Below are 22,827 nucleotides of genomic sequence, written 5' to 3'. Positions count from 1 at the left end.
GACACAGGCTGCAGTAGCCGTGGCGGTGCTTTCCCGGCGGCTCCCCCGTAGCAGGCAGACTGCCACAGCTAGCAATCTGCCTGTTCTCATGTGTATATAAAAAATTAAAGATAAAAAAATATATGAAAAGGCTGGAGACAGCCTGATGTGCTACTGGCTCTCTCGGGCACATTTTCTAAACTGGGGCATGGGGCATAGAGGGGGAGGAGCCAGTCACACTTCTAAATTATTTATAGTGCCAAGGCTCTACTCTACCACCGTCTATACCCCACTGTCTTGAACTCCAGTGTCCCCTAGTGGATGAAGGAGAAAAAAAAAAAAATGAAAAATGGACAACCTAAAAGTAGCCCCCCTAATAACAGATACCCAGCTCCTGCCAACACCCAACTCAAACTGAGGTCCAGTGCCTGGGAGCGGGGTATAGAGGAGCCTGTGGCTTGTGGGTAAGTTGCTTTAACCATTTGGTTCCCAGTCTCTCCTCTCTAGGCTATACCCAGAGTTGTCCCAGTACCCCCTAGTGGTGGAAAAAAGTATCAATAAGCAGTTAATGAACAACAATCCATACCCCAGTCAGTAGGAAGGAGCATAGAGTATAACTTGACCCCATGTGAATAGGTATAGAGGGAGACAGGAGTCCTTTACTGCTCTCCAGAGACTGACTGATCAGCTTTTTTAAATGGTGCCTGCTTCAGTGTATTAGTTGGGAGGGGAGAGAGGAGGTAGAAACCCTGTTGCATGGCTAACGCAGTGAGGGAGCGCGCCAACGGAGCAGGGGAGGGGCTGAATGGGGAGAGCCTACCTCCCCCTTGCTGAACCAGATCCCCCAGGGCAATGGTTGCTTCTAATGAAGCGCCCCATTGCCTGTTACTGGTGGTCTAGCAGAGGAGCCGTGTGGCCTGGGCGACCGCTGTCACCTTTTTTCCCCTTGTCGTGCGATGCCCTGGGGATGGTCCTTGGCTGGAATTTTTTGGGGTACCTTGCTTCTCAGATGTGATCCCCTTAATGTTAGGGACGCCAGTATAGAGGAGCCTTGACGATGGCCTGGTGCTTATTCATATATTTGCAAATGTATGTAACTAATACCTCTGAATCTCTATTATCATGTAGGATTTACGTATTTTTTGTTGATTTTGCTGCAGTGTGCTGGAGGGCAAATCCTTTTTTTCTTCTGTGTTCAGTGTATACCCCGCCCTTTACAAGCACCTGTGCTATGTCATTAAGCTGATATGAGCAACCACAATACTTTTTGTTTGCAATCATGGACATTTGCAAATTATCATCCACGGCAATATTTACATCTTTTAACATGCTCTTCCACCATTCGATTCCATCCTTCATTTGTTGCAGAGACAGGATTTAAATATTGAGGTCTTCCCTACAACCAATAGCCCCAACAATAGAAAAAACATGAACCAATTGTAGACACAAGTGTTCAAACTGTGTTTATTTAAAAAAAAGTTGTTTTATTAAATTTTATACAGCTATTATAAGAGAATGCAGCCCTAACATGTACCTTTCAAGGCACTCATCCACAATAGCTGATGATATGTATGTATAATGTTAGCATAGGCCCTTGGTGTACAATCAGATAATATCATGTTTTGGCATAAATGTCTGATGGCACTAGCCTCTTACTGTAATGACAGTTTCCAGAAAGGCTCCCAAAATTTCCATTTGAATAGTCTAAACATATATTCAGTTTACTTTTGAAACTACTTCTCTTCAAGGTACAACAAAATAAAAGACATCCTCTAACCTATGCTGCTTCTTAATACAGTGCGGAGCCATCAGTTGCCTTCAGTCTTCTCATACATATAGATATGTATGGACTCTTGTCTATGCTATTAGGAACGTATGCAACACATTCCATCTACTCATCCACATGATTACATAAGGAGAAAATAAAAATTCAAGTTGTATAAAAAAACAACAACAAAAAACAAAGGTGGGAGCAGCATCTTGTACAAGAGGTGGTTAAAAACAGATGTACTATGTTCCCTATCACAACAACAAGATTACTCTGCAGAGTGGTCATGCTCTTTCTGGCAAATAGCTGTAACCTCAGGAACCATGTAGAAGAATTACGGAGAATCTGCTCTCAGTCGGAATCTCCTCCTTCATCGCTCTGTGTTCCCTTCACCTGCAAACAAAGTAAATTACAATTTTTGATTTATAAAAAAAAAAAAAAAAAAAAAAAAAACAAACAACACCTTTCCCTCCCAGAAACATTTAAAGTCACAGAATCAGAATATGGGAGTAGGAGCCATAACTTACTAAATAAAGTACTTATGTTAAAACACTAAGTAAAAAAAAAATTGAGGAAGATATGAAAGCTAGTAAGGAATTAAAAAAAAAAACGAAAAAAAAAAAAAAAAACATCTGAAATGAACGTACCCTCGAATAATTCTACTATGGAGTCGCCCAATGTTTAAGTTGATTTCCAACAATAACATTTGATAGGTTTAGGTGATCATATATACGGCCTATACTTCAATGGTAAAATGAATATAAATATGCATCATAATGTTACTCTAATATTTAATCGACACATTATCCAGAGAGCTGTAGCTCTTATCAAAAAAGATACTTATTTTCTGTTGCTTCTGAAGAGGAATATTGTTGCATTTTAAATTCATTGGTCTAATGCTGGGCATACACGGCAAGATAAAATGCCTGTCAGACCGACAGACATTTTATCTGGCCGGCTGCCAGCCGCAGATGTCGCCGGCATACACTGTGAGAGAAATCTCACAGTGTATAGCCCGACATCTGCGCTCCGCCCCCGGGGGAGGAGACATTTCCCTGTTCCTTCCGTAGGAAGGAACACAGGAAATGTCTATCTGTCGGCCGCGCTGGGCATACACTGCCCGATGCGGCCGACAGTTACCGGGTAAATATCGCATCGGACAGGCATGCTGGACAATCCAGCATGCCCGACCGAGCAATATTTAACCCTCGGTCGCCTCCCCCCACGCTACAATTATAGCGGCGATCCGCCGATATCGGGCAGATCGTCCCGATAATTGCAGCGTGTATGGCCAGCATTAGGAATGTTAACTGTACGTGGATAGAAAGTAGCATGAAAGATCAGGTACAAATGGGGAGATTTAAATTTTCGATTCTGAAAAACTGACATGAATTTGGCAACTTGCAAGTCACCAGATGTAACAGAATGCGAATGACGCAAACTTGTCAGAAACGTGCCAGAATCGCTCTCGACCGCAATGTCTTTTACAACATTAAACATATTAGGTAAGGGATAGGGGATTGAGGAAACCTCTGCACTAGGTTTTAGGTAAAAAAAAAAAAAAAAGGATTTATTGACATATTGGCCCCAATTAACTATTGTAAATTATCCATATATAATTACCTCATGGAGGTGCTGTAATTGACAATATACAAAAGAGAGAAGAAAAAATAAAGGTACTGTCTCTTTGTTGGCGATCAAATAGAAAAATCTGAATCTTTATATATTAAAAGTTATATTTTAATTCATATTTTTCTATTTGTGCGCCAAAAAGAGACAGTACTTTTTTTTTTTGTCTTCACAATATTAAACATAGAAGTCATGTAAAAGACTTGAGAGTTTGAGATATTGGCAAATACATTTACAACTCTATAAATATTCCATCTGATCCGCACAAAAGTTTTAAAAAGTAGAAAATCTTTCCTTTTTTTTTTACCTTACGACTATTCACATTCTGCTGCGAGGTTGCTTCATAGTCATGAATGGATAATGTGGCAAGCCAGCTTGCCATGGACTTTTCTTCAATTTCAGTTTCTATGATTGTAGGATATATGTGAGCTCTCTTAAAGACCTCGATTTTTTCCTCTTCTTCTGCCCAATCCAAAGACTCATGTAGGCCATCATTCCCAAAACGCCGATTGTACTTCTCAAAGTGAACTCTTTCAAGTACCAGCCCCAGGCCAGGTGTTTTTGGTATATCAACCTTTTTCTCTCCCCAGCTGTGCTCCATGATGGAGGGAGGAGCATATCCCTTCACCACTGCAATAACTAGCCCAATCATCTTGCGTATCTGATGCATCATGAAACTCTGTCCTTTCACCTTAATTACAGCCAGCTCAAGGCCTCCTTGCTGGAAAGGTGGCTCACAGTGCATCTCCATTATGTAACGCTTTGCACTGGGGTCCCGGGGCCCTTTCTGTGATGTGAAATTATGGAAATTGTGAGTTCCTTTGTAAAGGGCAAGCAGTTCATTCACTCTGTCTAATGTTTCTTGCCTAAGCCGGAAGCTTTCATCCTGTGTTTCACGGTCTTTATGTGCAAAAGCAAAAGTTGGAAGTGTGTACGAGTAAGTCCGAGCATCACATGAGTTCTTGGAGTTAAAGCGACCTGTAACTCTTTTTAAACCTTTAAAAAAAAAGTTTACGATAAAAGAAAGGAGTCAGGTAACAGGTAAAAGTGGCATGCTGTACAAGGTCATGGTATTTTGTAAATGCAAACTAAAGACAGTAAAATAAATCATTGTGATTTTACCACTACTGTAATTAGTTAAAATTTGTAAGGATTTCACTAAAACAGATCTAATGTTGGAAGGCCTGGTAATCAGAGAACTGCTTATTCTCACAACTGAATGTAAAAGTTGAAAACTTATCAGAACTGAATATATTGGAAATACAGTCCTCATTGTGAGGTGATGTCATCTTACACACAGACTATGGGCCTTAAGTAATAGCTGGTGAGATGCCAACTGATATCTCTTTTCTTTTTTTGGAGATGCAGGCACTGGCTTGATTCCAACGAGTTAGCGCATATTTGAAAAGCGGCAATAAATTAAAAGGCAATACCATGTTGGTTTCTCCTTTCAAATGATTGCCACTTTAAAAAATATGATTTTAGTACTTACCAGTAAAATCCCTTTCTCCGATTCCACATGGGACACTGGAGCTTAAGACATTGGGGTATAGACGGGTGGATGAGTGGAGCTGGCACTTTAAATTATAAGTGTGAGTGTCTCCTCCCCTCCTCTATTCACCAGAAGCCCCAGTTAGAGAATTGGAGCCCGAGGAATCATAAGATACAACTGAGGAGAAGGAGTCATACAACAGATGGCAAGCCGAATAGAAAGATACACAAGCGAACATTCAACATGTGAAACAGAACAGAACACACTGGCAGGTAAAGCAGCGCTGGGAGGGCATCCAGTGTCCTCTGTGGAATAGGAGAAAAGGATTTACTGGTAAGCACCAAAATCCTATTTTCTCCTTCATCCACCAGGGGACACTGGAGCTTAAGACACTGGGGACGTCCCAAAGTTTTCTCCCTGCGTGAGAGAGCTCTGAGAAACCTGCAAAACCTTGAGACCGAAACTAGATAATTCGGAGGTCGCAAAGGTATCAAACCGATAAAACCAACCAAAGGTATGAACCGTGGACCAGTGGCCACATGGCACAACTGTGAAGCAGAAGCGCCCCCCGACGAGCAGCCCAGGAGGTGTCCACGGAGCAAGTGGAATGGGCAGAAATGGAGATCGGCGGAGGCCGGCCACCCGAAATGTAGGCCTGTTGAATGACTAGACGAATCCATTGTGCCAAAGTCTGCTTAGAAGTAGACCAACCCCGCTTGGATGCATCATAAAGAACAAACAAGACATCTGACTTCCGTAATGCAACAGTACGGCCCACATAAATCCTGAGAGGGCGAACAGCATCCAGGGCGAGTGAAGACTGAGAAGTATCCGACAACACCGGAACCACAAATCGGCTGATTGATGTGAAAGGAAGAACCCATCTTTGGTAAAAAGGATACCATAATGCAGAGTTCCGCACGATCATTGTGAAAAATTAGATAAAGAGGTCGACACTAATTCAGAAACCCTCCTAGCAGAAGCCAAGGCCAAAAGGAGAACAGTCTTCCAAGTGAGAAGACGAAGATCCACGTCTTCCAACGGTTCAAATACGGAAGACTGGAGAAAAGTCAGCACGAAGTTAAGGTCCCACGGAGCTGTAGGCGGGATAACCTGAGGCTGAATACGGAGAACGCCTTGAAAAAAGGTCTGAACCTGCAGGATTAAGGCAAGGCGGCGCTGAAAAAAGACCGACAACGTCGAAACCTGGACCTTTAAAGAACCAAGGCGCAAACCCACGTCGAAACCCGTCTGGAGGAAAAGAAGGAGACGGAAATCCGGAAGGCAGAAGTGTGAAACCTCCGGTCTTCACACCAGGAGACATACGCGCGCCAGACACGGTGATATTGAGCCGATGTTATCGGTTTACGAGCCCAGAGCATAGTAGAGAGTACCAAGGCTGGAACTCCACTGTGTCTTAAGATAGCGGACTCAACAGCCACGCCGTTAAACTTAGTCGCTGTAAATCCGGTTAAAGGCAGGGACCTTGAAGAAGAAGGTCTGGAAGCCATGAGATCTACTTCTACCGCTGAGATCACCACCACATGTATCTCTGTCCATCGAAGAATGAGAGTTACCTCGCGCATGGCCATGCGACTGCGAGTCCCGCCTTGACTATTTATTTCTGCGACGGCTGTCACGTTGTCCAATTGGACACGGACCGGTTGACTGTCCAGCAGAGAAACCACTTCTAGAAGAGCATGTTGAAAGGTAAAACTCGACTCCTGTCGAGACCAATGGCCCTGGAACTGAAGGTCCCGAACCATCGCTCCCCAGCCTCTGGGGCGGACATCTTGTCAGAATGATCCAATTCCAGATGCTGAACCAACTGCCTGCAGTGAGGTGGTGGTGCTGAATCCACCAGAGAAGGGAGATTCGTGCTTGGGGTGATAAACTTACCAGGCGGTGCATATGAAGATGTGATCTGGACCACTGGGCCAGGAGATTTAATTGGATGAAATCCACCAAACTGAAGAGCCTTGAAGGCTGCCACCATCTTCCCTAGAAGTCGAATGCATAGGTGAATGGACACCTGCCTTGGCTTGAGAACCAGAAGGACAAGATGACGGATAGCATGAGCCTTGTCCACCAGAAGGAAAATCTGTAGAGCAGCCATATCCAAGATCATTCCCAGAAATTGGAGGCGTTGAGACAGAATCAGACTGGACTTCTGAAAGTGGATTATCCAACCATGATGGATAAGAACCTGGTGTGTCAAGGCTACATGATCATTGAGAATCTGAACAGATTGAGCCTTGATAAGAAGATCACCCAGATACAGACCAATAGTGACCCCCAACGATCTGAGATGAGCGATCACCACCAGCAATACCTTGGTAAAGACCAGAGGTGCCAAATGTCACACCGAAGGGCAGAGCTTGAAACTAAAAATGTTCCTCTCTGATAGCAAATCTAAGAAAAACCTGATGTGGTTTCCAAATTGGGACATGGAGATAAGCATCCTTGATATCCATGGATGCTAGGAACTCCCCCTGTTCCATACCCGCAATCACTGAGTGAAGGAACTCCATCCTGAATCGGTAAACCACCAGATAAAGATTTAACAATTTCAGATTCAAAATAGGCCTGACAGAGCCCAAGAGGTTGAAGTAGAAATCCAGACAACGCTGATGGGTCGGAACAGGTATCAGAACCTCGGAATCCACAAGCTTCTGGATTGCTTGCAAAAGCACCTTCTGCTTCTGTTGGGAGACGAGCAGACCTGTGGTGAAAAACCGATGTGGAGGTGGCTGACTTGTCAAAAACCAAACATCCCTGAATCGCAAAAGGTGAGCCCCGACCCTGGAGTCTCCGAGGTGGGCCTGGAGCCTGTAATGCGGAAGGCGTGTCACTTGGCTTTGGATACGGATGGCGGGTCACACCAGACTGTCAACCTCTGCCCTTACCTCCACGGTTAGCAGAGGAGGCACCGCGTGATGCTTCCCTGAAAGGAAGGAACAGTCGCAGGGTGGTGCGGCGCAGAAGTAGTGGAGGGCAAAAAAGTACACTTCCCACCTATAGCCTGGGAGATCCATTTGTCCAATTCAGGTCCATAAAGGATATCCCTAGTAAAAGGAAGGCCTTCTACAGCTCTTTTGGAGTCCGCATCCACTTACCAGGACCGCAGCCATAGAGCTCTGGGAGCCGTTACAGCCGACGCTGAGACTGGATCCGACCTGACGAAAGTCCTTAGATGCCTCACCAGGGTATTTATCGCAGACTCACGAATGTGTTCGGCTAGAACGAGAAGTTTGAATCTTGACATCACCGATTCAAGTCTACTTACCAACTCCTACTTACGCCCATCTTTCCACAGCTTTGTTGAACCAAGAGCCAACCAAGGCAGGTCTAAGCAACATCCCTGCTGCAGAGTATATAGATTTTAAGGAGGATTCCAGCGTATGGTCTGAACTGTTCTTAAGGGCTGTAGTTGCAGGGACAGGCAATGTGGTCTTTTTGGAGAGCCTTGAGACCGACGAATCCACTGGAGGAGGAGCTTCCATTTTGGAAACTGGTAAATGGATAAAAACCGCTTGGGCATCTGCAATTTCTTGTCAGGATGCTGCCAAGTTGTAGACAATTGTGCATTAATTCCTGTGAAACAGGAAAAAATGTTAGACCTTTGTTTTGGTCTAAATAAAGAGGCATCAGGAGATACCGTGGACTCCTCATCCGGGATCTAAGTCGGACAGCCAGGATAAGGGCCTCCACTCACTGTCTGAAACGGTCTGCATCAGAGTCGTACGATTGAAGGACCTCTGGGAAAAGCCTCTTTTTTGATGGTCGAGCGGACACACTGACCCTAGAAGAAGAGGGAGAAGAACCCATGCGTTGAGCCAAGCCCTCCACAGAACGGGCTACATTTCTCGCCCAACTAGGTTCTCCGTCTGTGGATGCTGATCAGCAGCAGCGTTGTAATGAGAGAGGAAGAGGGGAGGGGGAGGAGACTAAACCATAGCTAGTTAATCTCAGTCCCCTGCTAATCAGGGAAGAGTCATATTTAACAGATGCCAGCATCAGGTCTGTGGTGGGCAAGGTGACATGGGCACAACCTCTATATTAGGTTGTGGCATGCCCCTTCCCTGAGCTATGTCAGGGTGCCTGGGACCAGAACACTCACTCTATAATAGTGGTTGCGGGTCCCCTGATGCATCCATGTAGCTATCTGTGAACCAGGAAAGAACTAAAAATAAAATAAAGAGAAAATAAAATTAAGAGACTAAATATGGGGGAGCTCAGCCAAAGTGTCCGGCTCCCTCAGGCACAATTTGAAAACTGGGGCTTCTGGGGGATAGAGGGGGGGAGGAGTCACTCACACTAATAAATTTAAAGTGCCAGCTCCACTCATCCACCTGTCTATACCCCAGTCCCTTGGTGGATGATGGAGAAATACGGGCTAACTTGCCAGAATAGCACATACACCTGCATCTTGTAGACTATTACCTAAGGCCCCATGTGACAGTTAGCATTCCAGCTAGGCTGCTTTAGCGGGGCGCCGCACCGCGCTCTGCCCTATTTCTGAAGGGCAGAAAGCACCCTGTCCTCCAGCGCGGCGCCGCGCTGAGACAGTCTGCGGGCTCTGTCTCCACCCACGGGTCACATTGTCCCACGGGTCGTCAAAACGGCGGCACAGTGGTCACTGCCGGTGAATGAATGCCAGGTGCATGCGCCCGACATCCATTCACTGTGACCGCAGCGCTTGGGGGCTGCCCAGCACAAGTGCCGGACACGCCCCCAGGAGTGACGAAAAGGGTCAGTGTCATTCGGTGCGCGCAGAAGTGCCTGCTGGCGGACCTAGAGTGAACATTAGTCAGTAATCCCACTAAAGGACAGCCTACAGCTTCATAACAGAGCAGTTTACACATTGAAGGGGATCCAAATAGCTGTGAGAAAAGTTTTCTTCGAAAAAACTTTTTGGACTATTCGCCCAAATTTGCAGCTTATCGCATGTTTGCACACTCTAGTTTATCGTGCTATCCTATTCCAAAACTGGAGGAAACTAATTTGCACAGTAATTCTTGCATCAGATGAGAAGTACAGTTGAAAATGGGGAAAGGTAGGGTAATGGTATAGAAGTGTGTTAGTGGCATTAATCCAAGGGTTTGGAATTCTTAAATTGTGTCAAATGGCTGTTATGTGCATTTTTCTCTAACAGTGAAAAAATTATAGAAAGCAATATTTTTTTGGCCAAAATAAATAATGTAGTTAAATTAGGGATACATTAAAATGGGTATAAGTATTTTGTGTCTTTAGTCAATATAGGGCATTGTTTAAAAATGTTAAAAATAAACCTGCCACTTGAAGCTGCAATTTTTAAAACAGGATCGGCGGTTCAAATAACGACAGTGACAGACCGACAGAGGTGGAAATCCCGATCGTCCATTAAGGTAAGTATGCCAGCCTATGCCCTCCCCCCCTAACCCTCCCTTAGGGGTGCCTAACTCTAACCCCCCCCTTCGCCGCCGCCTAAACCTAAATCCCCCGGGGGGTGCCTAACCTAACCTCCCGGGAGGGGGTGCCTAACCCTAAGTCCCCCCCACACACGGCTGTCCGCGCCCGGCTTACCTTCGATCGGTAAGCCGGATGTCGGGCTCTCGGCGTAGGTCTAATGACAGGCGTCGGGATTTCGACGCCTGTCATTAGACACTTGCTGGGATTAGATAGACGGGAAGCCGGCGGTCGGGTTTCCGTCCTTCGGCTTCCCGACTGCTTCCAGTTTAAAACACCTGTCCCATCCATACAGCACCCAAATATACCGGTCCCACTACTTTAAACCCATTTTCCAACACTCTACTTTTCCACCCCAAAAATGACATATTAGCCAAATTAAGCTAATCTAAAAGTTATATTTGCCTAATTAGTCATTAAGAGGGTTGTCCCAGTGGTTCTGCACCAAATCTTGACAATTTTAGCCAAAAATAGGGGTTTTGCACAACTTATCACCTGCTCAGAGGTGGTGAAAAATTCACGAAAATTCCGGTACCAGATTTAGATGACCATTTTTGGGGAAAAGGCAGTGTTCTACTATGGAGAAGTGGTTTCTCGAGAAAATGATTATTGGAGAAAATTTCTCTTGAGAAAAACAACGTATTTATCGTGAAAAACATGTAATAGAATAGAGAAAAGTTCTCTCACAAAAATTGTACCAAGTGACCGCGGGTTTACGGGAGAAAATGGGTTACCACATTTAATTGATACCCCCGTTTAGCTGCACAATAATTGTAAAGAGATTGACAAGGTATGGGAAGTTTTACTAGCTCTTCCACATAGAAGAGCTATGGTGGACCTTCAAAGCTGTATATTTGAACAAACCAAAGCGCTACTGAATTTACAAACTTAGCTATTTGCCTATACAAATGCCACTCTGAAATTCTGTTTGTGAATGGTTAATTTTTTATATTACTTGTTAAGGGCAGGTGGTGTGGTGGAGGACTACAAAATAAACTTAATAGCAAAAATAGAGTGCAGTGTAGAGACAGTGCTGTAGAATATTCCTTACCCAATATTCTGATGTTGCAGGGGAGGTGACTATTAATTTTTTCCACTGTGTTGTCCATCAGCCATATCTTTAATGACACAACTTGTCCTGCAGCTGAAACACCCTAAGGTTAAAAAAAAAAAAAAAAAATTGTAATGACTGACATTCCTTATTTATCGCTGAAAACATGCAGAGAGTACACCTACTTTTGGGGCTTCAGAGGTAAGTAAAAAAGGTAATGAGAAGAAGGCAAGGAAGGAAACCAAAGTCACCTATATATCATCATTCAGCTGTACTAGTAAGCATTTTAAATGGTTAGAGGTTAGTCTATGCAGCTTTAATGGTCCACACAGTTGCACAGTACATAAAAAACAGACATACCTAAGGATTTGTTTTGTTTTAGGAGTAGGTATTAGAGAAGAGACTGCCTTGTCTGCCATGTTACACAAATGACACTAACCTTGCACGAAAATGCCAACATTAAAGTTTCTGGTTTCTACAATCAGGGAACCATGGCTCCTATTAAAGTATCTAATCAACAGATGTCAGGTTATAATCAAAAGCCTTAAGGTGCATACACACTAGACGATATTTTACACGATTTGCCCGATTTCGACGCATCGGAATGACAAATCGTGTAAAATATGTCCATATAGTGAGTGACCACGCACAATGCCGATGCGCGTACCCATGGGTCATACATCGGATCATCAAATCTTGCCTATATTTCCAAAAATTGTAGGATCAGTAGGTTGGCTGAATATAAAAGATGGTGCTGGCAGGAAGTATTCTTATAGACAGTCTAATGTAACGTAATAAGAGAAAGATCAGACCTTTTTTTTCAGAAAGATGATGGATTGGCTTGGCTTGGCTTGATATATGTAAACACTTCATATCAGAATGAGTGCAGAGCAGTACCAAATATAAATATATATATATTATTGTGCCAATGTGCATCTTACACCTTCAACACTTATTGGAAATGTTAGGGAAAGAGGTAATGATATTGCAGGGTATTTGTACCAATGGAAAATATTTTTGTTTTTAATTAACTTCACCGAATACATTGAAGTACTGTACGGGTCGGACTGGCCCACCGAGGTACAGGAGAAATCCCTGGTGGGCCCCACTGCCTGAGGGCCACCCCCTTTTCATCCTCTTGGGGTCAGGTTATAGATTGTGCACTTAAATTATAAATTGTTACTCTACTAGAGGGTCAGAAATTGGGCGTTTGGTTTGTTTCTATGGAAACTACATAGAAATTAGCCCTCTTGCCAATCAAAGTTGGCAGTCGAGACACATCCTTGTCCTCCTCTATAAAGGGGCTCTGTGTTTTGCTGACTATATCCTCTCAAATGGTTGGCCAAGTCCATCTGTAGTAACTGTCCACTCCCCCTCTGAAGGCTGGTCACACCTCTTAAGCATGAGCCCCAACCACTGCATTCCCTGGTTGACCCTTCATTACCCTGTCCGACACAGAGTACACAATGTCTGTAGCCACAAAGATTGAAACCAGGAAAATGGTGGAGAAAGTCTGCACGGAGGACCAAGGAGCATTCCAGCACAGCTGCTCAACCATGGCACCCTTTTGCGATGTCCAAGAAGCACTCACGGCCCAAAGAGTATGCACCCAGATAGGGTCAGGCAGAAGCTGACCCATAGAGACCTAAGCTTACATAATAACAGAAGTAATATATCAAGCCACAGACTACATGGAGGATGGTCCATCCCGCTGATGAGCAACAAAACCCAAGGGACTGTGAGTGCTGAACTGACGTGGCCTGAGCCACATAACCCGCAATGTCTGGACAACCATCAAGGAGTGGAGAGAACCATCAGGATAAGAAGGACAAAAAAAACCCCAAAAAAACAGAAATGCAAACTCCCGGGTCAGAAGAAACTGGGAAACTACTTTGGTCGGGAAGATGGCGGAGTGCAGAGCACTGCCCTTGCTAAGTAAAAAAAAAATCAGGAAAGGAGAATTAGCAGATGGAGCTGCCAGCTCCAAGACCTGATGAGTGGAAATAATGGGCAAAAGAAATGCCACCTTCTAAGTAAGCCACCGCAACCCCACTGAAGGAGCCACATGCTAGAAGACGGCAACACGACATGTCCAAATGCAATCCGGCCCAGACTGCTACATTGCAGGTGTGCAACCTAGAATCCCTGATACAAGGGAAGCTACAGGAAGGAAAATCTAATCATCCACAATCCTGAGTAACACCGCCAGAGTTCCACCAGAAACTGGAAAAGTCAAGGATATGAACAACTGTAAACGGTAGCCTTAGGGAGTTAACATTGCAAAAGTAGAACCTGCACCCAGAAGCACAACCATGTACCACATGGCATGCCCTCATCTCCTAAAAAGTGTACAAACAATATAGAACATAAGTAATTCAGGGCACAGTCATGCTTATATATTTAATCATACATAACATATAATTCAAAAATAATAATAAAAAAAAAAAAAAATACAATATATGCAGGCAATTGCCTGCTTGACCACTTCCCTAATAGCATTAGTGTTCTTGCTAGCTTGTTTTGCTAAAACAGCAGGCCCTGAGCCCTCCCCAAACCCCCAGCCGCAGTATTCGCATGTGGGAAAAGTTGCGCAAGGCACCTATTCACCATGATGGGAGAGCTTGTGGGAAGCCGTTCCCTAGGTCAGCCATGCATATACTCCCTGCCGGCAACCCCAGCGCCCTGCCCTGCCCGCACTAAGCATAAACTCTGGAATTAGTGTGAAAGAATAAATTAAAATAAATTCAATCAGAAAGAAATGGGTCTGGGGGAAATGAGGCAGAGGACCAATACCTTAGGTGATGTGTACCAGTATGATGATGGTTAGCCGTGTCCTAATAGCTGGGGGAGCGCACCACGTGCACAATGGTGGCTCACTGGAACAAGAGGTACATTTCACCCAGAGAGGGGCTTTCTCGATTGGAACTCCACACAGATACAGATATATAGGGATTACCAGATAATGTCTACACACCCAGGGAAGGAGTAAAAGTGCACCACACTCTAAGAACTACAGGGTCGGGTTAGAACCCAGTCTACTGCTTGTGTATTAAATAATGTCTGTTGGAAATGAGCCATAAATATGAGCCTATACTAAAATATATACTGTGCATAACCAACATATCTCTGAGACAAGTCAACGCAACGTATATCCTTCCTAAAATAACAAGTTATTGGGCAATACCTAAACACTCCAATGTAACCAAAGGAGATACAAGATGGAACACTGTAGCAAATACAACATAGTCATATAGTAAGTCGCAACATGGATATATGCACAAAAAGTAGGTAGCAACTGGAACAAGTATATCTGGTGATGCCTAACACTCAAAGGATAAGGCATAATTGGTACTGGAAAACCATAGATTATACCCATCATCCTAGTCTGTAAAAACAAGATTGATATTCGTATACAGAAGTATATAACGCAATTGTATCCATATAGTCCCTTGTTTTTAAGGTAAATGAAATACAAGGCTAACCAGCACTATACCCATGTTCAACTAGATAAATACAGATATCATCTAGTCTGACGAGAACTTAATAGGTAACAAGAACATGCAGTCCAGCAATAGCCTACATACAGCATTCAGCCAGAAATGCTGAAGAAAACTCTTGCACTTGTCTGACGGAGAGTTGTATATTAAAACACTCTCTGGGACCACTGACTCTGTGAAAAAAAACTGCACAAATTTAAATTAAAGCACTCCCCAAAAACAGTTACATCCCCTAGGAAAGGACCTGCCATGAGCAACACTCTTGTTAATTACCTCCTGAGCAGTGATATAACAAGGTCAGTGACCAGGACCTCCTTGAACAGACTAGCACTACCTAAGGTATGCTGTTGCAGTCACTAATCGACCTGCTGCTACCGGTTTAGGCATTTAGTGGCGTGGACTAAAAGCAACTTACCGGGGAGGACAAGAGTCGACAAGGTCCGCTCCAGTCCCCATCATTGGCAGGCTGGTTTTGAAGTGGTTTCCTTATAGCCATGGGAGACCTGGGTGGGGGGATCCGAGACTTGTAGCGTCCTCCCTCCGAATGAACGCAGGATGTTTAATTTATTTATTTTTAAATGGACTTGAAGCCTGGTACCATATAGGAGGAATTCTGTAATAAAACCTACCCCTGCCCTCTGTTCTGCTGTGCAATCAGCCTACCATAGCAGTCACTAATAGTTGCTGATGCAGTGGGTGACCAAGGTTAGGGCCAGGGAGCACCTTAATATGGTATCATAAGTGCCCCAAATATGGAGGCCACCATAGAAATGTGAGCCAGTTGAAGAGACTGCTCTCTAGTATGCTAAGAGAGAGAATCGGAGCCAGAGTAGCAGGCTACGGCCTGTGAAAAACAATGAATATCCCCGTGGGCCAGCAAAACCTAGCAGACATAGAAGCCAGCATAAGTCTGTGTTCCCAGCAATGCCGCCAGGTAGGACTAGAGCCTGAGGAGCAACCTCTGGTATGTAAACATAGGAAAATTGCCGCTCAGCCACCCAGAGCTGTAGGCTGTGGCGTTCGTGTAGCATAAGCCGTGCTACCTGGTACGGTGTCCGCATAGCCAGTAATAAGGGGGACCTCATGAAGGATCGATTAGGACCCGGGAGCTCCCACAGGTGACTGGCGACCCTCTTCTGGGGCCTGTAGCGAGTTGCGGCGGTTGCTACCGGCGAGTTCCTAACACCCGCTCCCCCAGAGCATGATCTCATAAGGGGATACGGGCACCTAGAATAGAAGGAAATAATTAGGCTAGAAAACACCCTAGCTTCAATTGTTCATGCTACAAGGGGTTCAGCTACAATAGTTGTAACTATTTAGTGCCTACTCTTCAGCCTCTGCAATGTGCCCCAGATCGGCCAACAGAGGAAATACTAAGGTGTGATGGGTTCTTCAACACATTCAACATAGATGTGGGGACTTAGGGGGTCATTCAGACCCACTCGCAAGCGGCAGTACACTCGCAAGTGGGTCGATGTTCCCCAGTGCGCATGCGCACGACGGAGGGAGCTTCGTCGTGCGCATGCGCGAGACCCAGACTGCGACAGCCAAGCTGTCGCTCCGGGTCTCGCACCAAAGGGGGCGTGCTGTCGATGTTGATTGACAGCACGCCCCCTTTGGTGGGCGTGCTGGGGGCGTGCCTGCCAGACGGAGGCGTTCCCATGGGAACGCCTACCGTCTGAAGCCGGCCCCACTGACATCACTAGTGATGTCAGTGGGAGTGATTTTGGCTCTGATAGAGCCAAAATCACTCCAGGGCTTGTGTCAAGACCATCGCGACCATCTTTTTGGATGCTCGTTTATGCTGTGGGTGGTGACCCACAGCTATACGAGCGTCCAGGAGGACGCTCCATTTTAATGGAGGAGGGCCCTGATTCAGAGCGAGCACTTAGGCCCTGATTCAGAGCCGGAAGCTCTGACAGAGTGCTCACTCTGAATCAGGGCCGTTTTTTTTTTTTTTTTTTAGAATGGCCTCCTGGCCGCTCGCATAGCTGTGGGTGGCCACCCACACCTATAGCGAGCAGCCAGGAAGATGGTCGCGATGGTCAAGACCATCACAACCATCAGGCTTGCGACGAGACCCTTGTGGTAGGGTCTCGTTGCCGCAAGCCCCAGAGAGCTTTCGGCTCCAACAGAGCCCGAAAGCTCTCCCACTGACATCACTTGTGATGTCAGTGGAGCCGCCTCCGTCTGAGCAGCCACCCCCCCGGCCCGCCCACCAAAGGGGGCGTGCTGTCACTCAACATCGACAGCACGCCCCCTTTGGTACGAGACCCGGAGCCACGGATTGCCCGTCGCTATCCGGGTCTCGCGCATGCGCACGACGGAGCCGGCTCAGTCGTGCGCATGCGCTCTGGGCCACCATCGACCCAGTTGCGAGCGCTCAGCGCTTGCGACCGGGTCTGAATCAGGCCCTTAATCCCCATAACCTGTGTCCCTGTATGATGCTGAAAATTTATTCCCTCAATAAACCTTTACTAGAATTTTTTGTAAAAGGAGAATTTCACTATTAAGCTGTTTTAGTCAGCACAAAGGGGACCAAGCTCTGACTTCTGTGCGAGTGATAAGGCAATAAACTAAACAGCACTACCATAGGTTAGCCAATTGTTTGGCTATATAAATCAATGAGATGAAAACCAATACTCTAGATCAGGGGTTTTCAACTTCAGCCCTCAACTATTCCCATCAAGTTCTGCCCATGAAGATAGGTGGGATAATAATCAGCCCGTAAGAATAGATTTACTAACTGATGCATGATTAAAGACATTTTGAAAACATTACCTAATGGGGGCATGTGAGAACTGGAGTTGAACTCCACTGTACATTACATTAAACACTCACCTTATCTGTGCGTGCACACCTCTGAAAGGACATCTTTTTCATGTCTTCTGCATGGTTCTCTGGAATACAACCAGACAGGACAAGTGCCTGCACTAGCTCATCCTCAATTGTTTTAAACTGTGAAGATCCCACATTTCTCTGCAGGAGAGAATATATTACACATCAGTTCTGACATTAATGCAACACACATTATATATATATTATATATACATACATACACACACACATTTACTTAGTAGCAGTTACTTATATAGCAAACACACATTCCCCAGCACTTAACATACAGTGGTTAGCCATTTAAGTCAGTCTTTTCCCAGCAAGAGTTTACAATCTATATTCCCTGCCACATGTACATACACTTATACACATACACGCTAGGGTTACATTTTTAGTCAAAAGCCAATGAACCTTACTGCATGTTTTTGCATTGTGGTAGGAAACTCATAGGGGGGGATTCAGTTCAGCGCGATGATGAATAGCTGCGGGAGGGAGCTTCCGCAGCTATTCAACTTAATGCGCTGTGTGCCTTGTCAGGAAGCAGGTAAGTCAGAGAATGCCGGTTCTCAAGTCTTAACCTGGGTGTTAAGGTGTGGTAACCGGTATTCTCCAACTAAAGTGCCGGGTGCGCGAATGTTAGCGTCGCGCTAAGCCGGCAAATAGCTGCCCACCCGGCACTTTTGTCGGATTTGTCCTCGCATCCCCAAGAGGGTTCGAGAGGAAATCCTTTAGCCACCTAAACAGCACGTTGTATTGAATAGCTGCAGGAGCTCCCTCCTGTGGGTATTCTACAACCCATTGAGTTGAATTCCCCCCATACAAGCACGAAGAGAACCAGTGTTCTCCCCAGAATTTTTTTCCAGCTGGGTGGCATCAAGAAGTAGCCAGGTGGGGCCTTCGCAATAATAAAATGTTTTAAACCCTGACCTTATAAGGATTTAAACTTGAAATAACATTTTGTATATTAATTCTTCTCTTCTTGTTAGAGGCCCAGTCGTCTGATTATGAAAAAGCTACAAAGTCTGTAGGATCTGGTCCTTTTTATACAGCTCACAGATACTGTCCCCACTTGCAGGCTCCCAAAGTGCCAGGTGGTGGCTGCTTCTTGCTGGGTGGTGCACCCGCAAATAACAGCCTGGGGAGAACACTGAGAACATATAAACTCTGCACAAATAGGGCCTTGGTTGGAACTGAGGGCCTGATTCAGAGCCGGACGCTATTTGCGCTCGCTCGTTCAGAAAAAGGGGCCGGCTATTTAAATTGAGCGCTCGCTCTTTTCGGTCTGTTGACGCCTCTATGTCTGAGCGAGCGAACGAAACATGCGCTCGCTATTTTGTAAAGACGCCCCCTGGCCGCTCGCATCCTACGTCATCTCCGCTATTTATTAGATTAATCGAGTACATCGAAAGGCGTCTGAACTGCTCGCAGTGCTTGTGGCAGGATTTTCCTACCACAATCATGCGAACAGTTCAGGCTAAGAGACAACCAAGTGACGTGGCCGATGACGCTGCTTTGTTAATTATTCACACCCTTAAAACGCCCGTTTTGACCATTTGGCACGCCTGCATTCGGATCTCCACTCCCCGTTTTCAAGCACCTTCCCCTGTTACCACCCACAAATGCCTCATCCTGTCACTCAAATTAGCAGGCACTCGCTATTTTGCGAGCGCTCGATTTCCGACCGCACTGACTGGTTGGCGCATGGGCATTACGACCCATACGCATGCGCAGTTGTGCGAACATCGCTCGGAGTGAACGAGTGGCCGCTTACGAGCGGCTCTGAATCCCAATATCTCACTGCTGTAATGCACTATAATTAATACATATCTGTCAATGCCATACCATTACTGAAGCATGCTTTTTCAGTAGGTATCATAGAACAACAGGATTTCAGCACTTTATGATGTGGTAAAAAATAATGCACATATTGCTTTAGAGATTCATTTGTTCTACATTTATAACTGTAATTGGGCTGAATAGTAATAGCCTAGGAAATGTATTGTTGCATGGGTGTCCCAGTTTTATCAGATCTAAAACAAAGAAAAAAGCAGCGAGGGTGCACATTTAACATAGACTCTCTGAATACATTCATATAACCAAATAGTTAAATTGACAATTTTAAATCATTTACTTGCATTCCATGGTAACCTTTTCCAGAGTACGCCATCAACAGGACCACTTTCCTCTTGGGATGCTTCTTGTTCTGCTCATCAACGTCTGCTTTAAACCTTTTTGCTTGGTGCCCATTTTCCTCCACGGGCTCCAGCTCCTCTTGGAACTTCCTGGTTGGCCCCACACTAGCGGTCTTTACTGGAGGATCAGCCATGAGCAGAGGAAGATGGGTTACTGCAAGAGAGACATAATACTAGGAATACATGCCAAATCAGGTAGTAGCTACTGTAGTCATTCACTTTACATACATTGGCCCTGATTCAGACCCACTCGCAAGCCGCTGTCCGCTCGCAAGTGGGTCGATGGTCTGCACTGAGCATGCGCACGACGGAGGGAGCTCCGTCGTGCGCATGCGCCAGACGCGACGAGCGAAGGAAAGTGGGCGTGGGCGTGCCTCCCTGATGGGGGCGTTCCCAAGGGAACGCCTCCCTTCAGAAGCCGGCCCACTGACATCACTAGGGATGTCAGTGGGAGTGATTTTGGCTCTGATAGAACCAAAATCACTCCGGGCCTTGCGGTTGAAAACCTCAACCGCAGGCTCCGGCTCGCAGTTTCGATGGTCGCGATGGTCACGACCATCGCGGCCATCAAACTGCACGCTCGTATAGGCTGTGGGTGGTGACCCACAGCTATACGAGCGTCCAGGAGGACGCTCCATTTTTATGGAGGGCGGCCCTCATTCAGAGCGTGCGCTCTGCTCAGAGCGTACGGCTCTGAATGAGGGCCATTATCTGCTTCAGTGTTACCGTTTCATGTACCATGACCTGGAGAGGGTGAAATATATACGAATAGTTCATAAACAAAATATGGACAAATGATAGAAGATGAGAGCATATGGACAAATGATAGAAGACCTACACAGCTGTTCAAGCAGACCCTCCAACATGACCCATTCCATTAGGTACAAAATGCTCTGCTCCTGGACTTCCTCCTTAATTGGTGATTGAAACATTCTCATCAATTACCTAGCTCAACACAGGTGACTGCAATCATTAATTAGGTGTTAAGTCCAGGAACAGAGCATTTTGTACCTGATGGGAGGGGTCATGTTGGAGGGTAGGCTGTTGGGGAACGAAGTAGAATTTAATTTATAGTACAGAAGTGAGTAATGATCTGTGCCAGGCTGCTATACCCTCCCTGTGCCAGGCTGCTATACTCTCCATAGTGAGCATGCAGAATACACACAGAGATTACTCCGGAGTACTCAGTGTAGAACATAATGACACATTGCTATGTAACACTGACAGGTGTGAGGAGAACTGGTGCCTCATACGCTCTTATTGCAGGGCCAGTGGCCAATGACACACAATCACGCTCACTGCCTCGTCTATGTGCTTTATATAAGGAGTTACCGGTCTACTGCTAATTACAACATCTGAACAGATGTAACTGCCGGGAGAAGCCGGGAACATGGACGGCTATCGGCAGCCACAGAGGAAGCTGGTCAGCAGGGCATAGGCGGCTGCACAGAGGACGGGCAGCGATCAGCACACGTGTCCGGGTTTAGCGGGCAGCGTTGGGGCACAGAGATCTGCGCCTTGCTATGTATTAGGGTGGTAGATCCGTGCTCACTGCTCACCTCCAGCGTGCACGGCTCAGCAGCAGCATCCGGCTTCCACACGTGGGGCACAGGCAGGTAGAGCTAGCGCTGAACGCTGCTAGAGGGGCCGATAAGGGACAAGGTTTCGGCAATAGCAGAAGGTAGTGGGTGGATCCCCATCGCTGACGTCATGAAGTGGGAGGGCTCACACAGAACTCTGTTGTTTGCTTTTCTGTCTCCGGGCCCGAGCGAGCACTTTGCAGCTCAGCTCCCCCTAGCGGTGGAGGTGAGAACTTATTGTCTCGTACTGTACCTCCTCGGCCACCATGAGCTGGGGATTCTCCCGAACCAGCACTGGGAGTCTTTTGTGAGTGCTGCACTACTGCGAGAGAGGAAGCGTCGGCGGAGCAGAGCTGGGGTGAGTGTGGCGGTGTAAGCAGCGGCGCAGGGACCCGGGGCGGGACGGAGGGTGTCCGGCCAGGCTCGGGGAGGGAAGAGCTGCGGGATCTGAAGAGAGGAGGAACTTCCAACAGGAGACAAACTAGCGGCGTATGCGCGGCGCTTCCTCCTCCTGTGTGCGGCGGTACAGCCTGTGCCCGCCTGGCAGCGCCGTGCATGTGCAGGGTCCGGTGTATGCCTCACACATTGGGGCTCGGGGAGCTCCCACCCTGCCCTCCGGACCCGCACTACACCTCTCAGGCCTACACAGGCCCAGCGCTGGCCTCCAGGCGCCCCGACCTTTACTGTGCTCCGTGCCCAGCTGTAACTGCACCAGCTCTCATGTTACAGCCGGGCTGTGGCGCAGCAGCACCCACCTCCCCCTTCTGCCTGAGCCCGGGGCTGCTGCACGGTCACACACCTCAGTCCCCGGGAGTGCTGTGTTATTACTTGTGTAACTATATTCTCCCAGCCGGGATCAGCTCTGTGGCTGCTATATACGGTAGTAATGCTGCACATGTCGGATGTAGTCACCATCCACAGCCTGATGTGCAGCACTTGTTGTTACTGATCGCTTACAGGAGAAAAACAAGCGGAACAGTTTCTCCAAATACAATTGCTGGCGCTGCTCGTACACAGTTCTTATAGGATACAATGCACAGAATACATATCTGAATCGTCAAAATAATGTATCTACAGTTGTAGCAGGGAAGTCCCTGTAGAGAGAAACTTTATTTGAACTATTTACTACTTTGTTATCATATAGAGTTATAGACAGTCTATGATCACAACTAATGGGGTTTTGGGATGTATCGTTTTTCTTTTTTTTAGTTGTTATAGAATTCTGCTACTGGATGTTATGATTCTTGGATTATGTGAAAGATATATCCGTATACAGCAGAACAATCAATGTGACTGCTTATAGTACCACTACATGTTCAATTTTCCATATCCAAAATGCTTGGGACCAGGGGT

The 22,827-nt window shown here is 46.1% G+C and overlaps 2 protein-coding genes across 6 annotated transcripts in view; one reads left to right on the top strand and one right to left on the bottom strand.

Moving 5' to 3' along the window:
* Positions 1-1,432: 1,432 nt before the first annotated feature.
* Positions 1,433-21,638, bottom strand: PUS1 (pseudouridine synthase 1). Of its 2 annotated transcripts, none has more exons than XM_088482085.1 (6): positions 21,454-21,638; positions 19,834-20,048; positions 17,706-17,843; positions 11,368-11,470; positions 3,684-4,372; positions 1,433-2,140 (listed from the first exon to the last, which is right to left on the bottom strand). In XM_088482085.1, exons 2-6 carry the CDS (start codon positions 20,026-20,028, stop codon positions 2,099-2,101), a joined length of 1,167 nt encoding a protein of 388 aa, XP_088338211.1. In that variant the 5' UTR covers positions 20,029-20,048; positions 21,454-21,638; the 3' UTR covers positions 1,433-2,098. The 2 variants fall into 2 exon arrangements, with proteins under 2 accessions (XP_088338211.1, XP_088338212.1); XM_088482086.1 differs by lacking the exon at positions 21,454-21,638 and adding an exon at positions 21,227-21,316.
* LOC148512088 (E1A-binding protein p400-like) overlaps positions 21,596-22,827 on the top strand; it is a 206,846-nt gene continuing 205,614 nt past the window's right edge. For 2 of the 4 annotated variants that reach the window (XM_088482082.1, XM_088482081.1), the window contains exon 1: positions 21,597-21,832. In XM_088482082.1, the coding sequence (XP_088338208.1) occupies positions 21,605-21,832 (228 nt within the window). In that variant the 5' untranslated portion in view covers positions 21,597-21,604. Of the gene's footprint in view, positions 21,833-22,827 lie in introns of all 4 variants that reach the window. The other 2 variants (XM_088482083.1, XM_088482084.1) reach the window with 2 other exon arrangements.

The sequence above is a fragment of the Taudactylus pleione genome, unplaced genomic scaffold (genome assembly GCF_031769625.1).
Source record: "Taudactylus pleione unplaced genomic scaffold, aTauple2 ptg000282l, whole genome shotgun sequence".
In the NCBI taxonomy this organism is placed as follows: domain Eukaryota; kingdom Metazoa; phylum Chordata; class Amphibia; order Anura; family Myobatrachidae; genus Taudactylus; species Taudactylus pleione.
The sequence above is the reverse complement of the archived record's forward strand: the minus strand, read 5'-3'. Positions and strand labels throughout refer to the sequence as shown.

Bases quoted from the DNA above. Each gene is read 5' to 3' on its own strand.
- PUS1 (XM_088482085.1), bottom strand. From the start codon at position 20,028: ATGGCTGATCCTCCAGTAAAGACCGCTAGTGTGGGGCCAACCAGGAAG. The intron at 4,373-11,367 runs GTAAGGAATATT...TTTTTTTTAAAG, and splicing joins CTGCAACATCAGAATATTGG to GTTTAAAAAGAGTTACAGGT. The intron at 2,141-3,683 runs GTAAAAAAAAAA...CTTTGTTTGCAG, and splicing joins AGAATGTGAATAGTCGTAAG to GTGAAGGGAACACAGAGCGA.